This window comes from Laccaria bicolor, genomic scaffold, assembly GCF_000143565.1.
Source record: "Laccaria bicolor S238N-H82 LACBIscaffold_9 genomic scaffold, whole genome shotgun sequence".
NCBI classification, from domain to species: domain Eukaryota; kingdom Fungi; phylum Basidiomycota; class Agaricomycetes; order Agaricales; family Hydnangiaceae; genus Laccaria; species Laccaria bicolor.
This window is the reverse complement of record NW_001889880.1, coordinates 997846-999139: the sequence shown is the minus strand read 5'-3', so window position 1 is coordinate 999139 and position 1294 is coordinate 997846. Positions and strand designations below refer to the sequence as shown.

The following is a 1294-nucleotide window of genomic DNA, read 5'->3' as shown; positions in this document are numbered from 1 at the left end:
TTAAATTGACGCTTTCAATGGAAAATGAGTAGATGACTTACTCAACGATGTGCTGCTACTCATGTCACTGTTGAGTTTGATAGTAGAAAGCCCCAAGACGGCTTCAAAGAGCTCGTCATCGCTTTCATCGGTGCTGCTGCCTTTAATGTCTTTACCGACACCCACACCGAAGCTGGGTATCCGTCCAGCAGGCGGTCGCTTCCCTCCAGAGATAAATCTAACACTCCCAACGTTAGTGTCATCTCCCTCTGTCGGGCGTAACAAAACTTCAGCCTCAATAGTACGCAGACGTTCGAGGATGTCCCGCGTGGTTGGTCTATTAGCGGGTTCCACGTCCAAGCAGTCAAGGCACAGCTGCAGGAAATCAGGGGGACACCCCGGACTCGCAAGGTTCCTCACTTCGTCCGGATCAATCCCAAACGAAGGCGGGGTGCGTTTAAAATGACTATCATCCGCCAATTTACGAGCCGCAATTTCGCAAAAAATAATCCCAAGCGAGAATATATCCGTGGGTAGATCAAACTCGTCGCCAATGAGGATCTCGGGGGACATGTAGGAATCGGTGCCGCAAAACGTGAGCCTCTTCGATTCTTCCTCGTTCCGCGCTGCGATGCGCGCGAACCCAAAGTCTGTGATTTTGAGGCGGCCGTTGGCTGTCACGAGGAGGTTCTCGCCCTTTAGATCACGGTGTATGCACTTTCTTGCGTGGAGATAGGCAAGTGCGCGCGCGACGTCCGTGGCGAAAGACATCCTGAGGCGCCATGGGAAGGGTTTGGTCTTGTCGTGGATGTAGAGGCGCGCGTTTCCGTTCTCGATAAACTCGGATATGATGAAGATGCGATTGTCAGGGTCGGGGGCGCGGCTGAGGCCGATGAAGAGGCAGATGTTAGGGTGCCTGCATTCTTTCATGAGCCGCCATTCGCGCTCAAAGTATTTGCCGACGTCGTATTCGGTGGAGGGGAGTACCTCTTTGATCGCGACGTCGATGCCGAGATAGGTTCCTAGGACTGGAGTTAGATGACGGAGATTGTAATGCAGGATTGTTCAAAGACCTTTGTAGACGTTCCCGAAAGAACCTGAACCTAGCTTCTTCCAATTGCCTTTGATATCCTGTGAACTGGTCAATGATATGATTCATTACTTAGGGGTAAGCACGCCGGCGGGGAGAGCTACGCGAGTCCCAAAAGCGATAGGAGCAACTGGCGCGGACATACCTCGTAGGGTATTACATCGAAAGCATCTGAAGGGGGCATTGCTCGCTTGGTGGTGTGCGATGGAGAATCTTGGATGGGTA

General features: G+C 52.2%; 1 protein-coding gene across 1 annotated transcript; it reads right to left on the bottom strand.

Moving 5' to 3' along the window:
• Nucleotides 1-1089, bottom strand: LACBIDRAFT_248887 (uncharacterized protein; the record flags this gene model as incomplete). Its single annotated transcript, XM_001879736.1, has 2 exons — nt 1-1007; nt 1053-1089. Coding segments are annotated over 2 exons (1044 nt in total), but the record flags the coding sequence as incomplete, so codon positions are not given.
• Between the last annotated feature and the right edge of the window lie 205 nt (nt 1090-1294).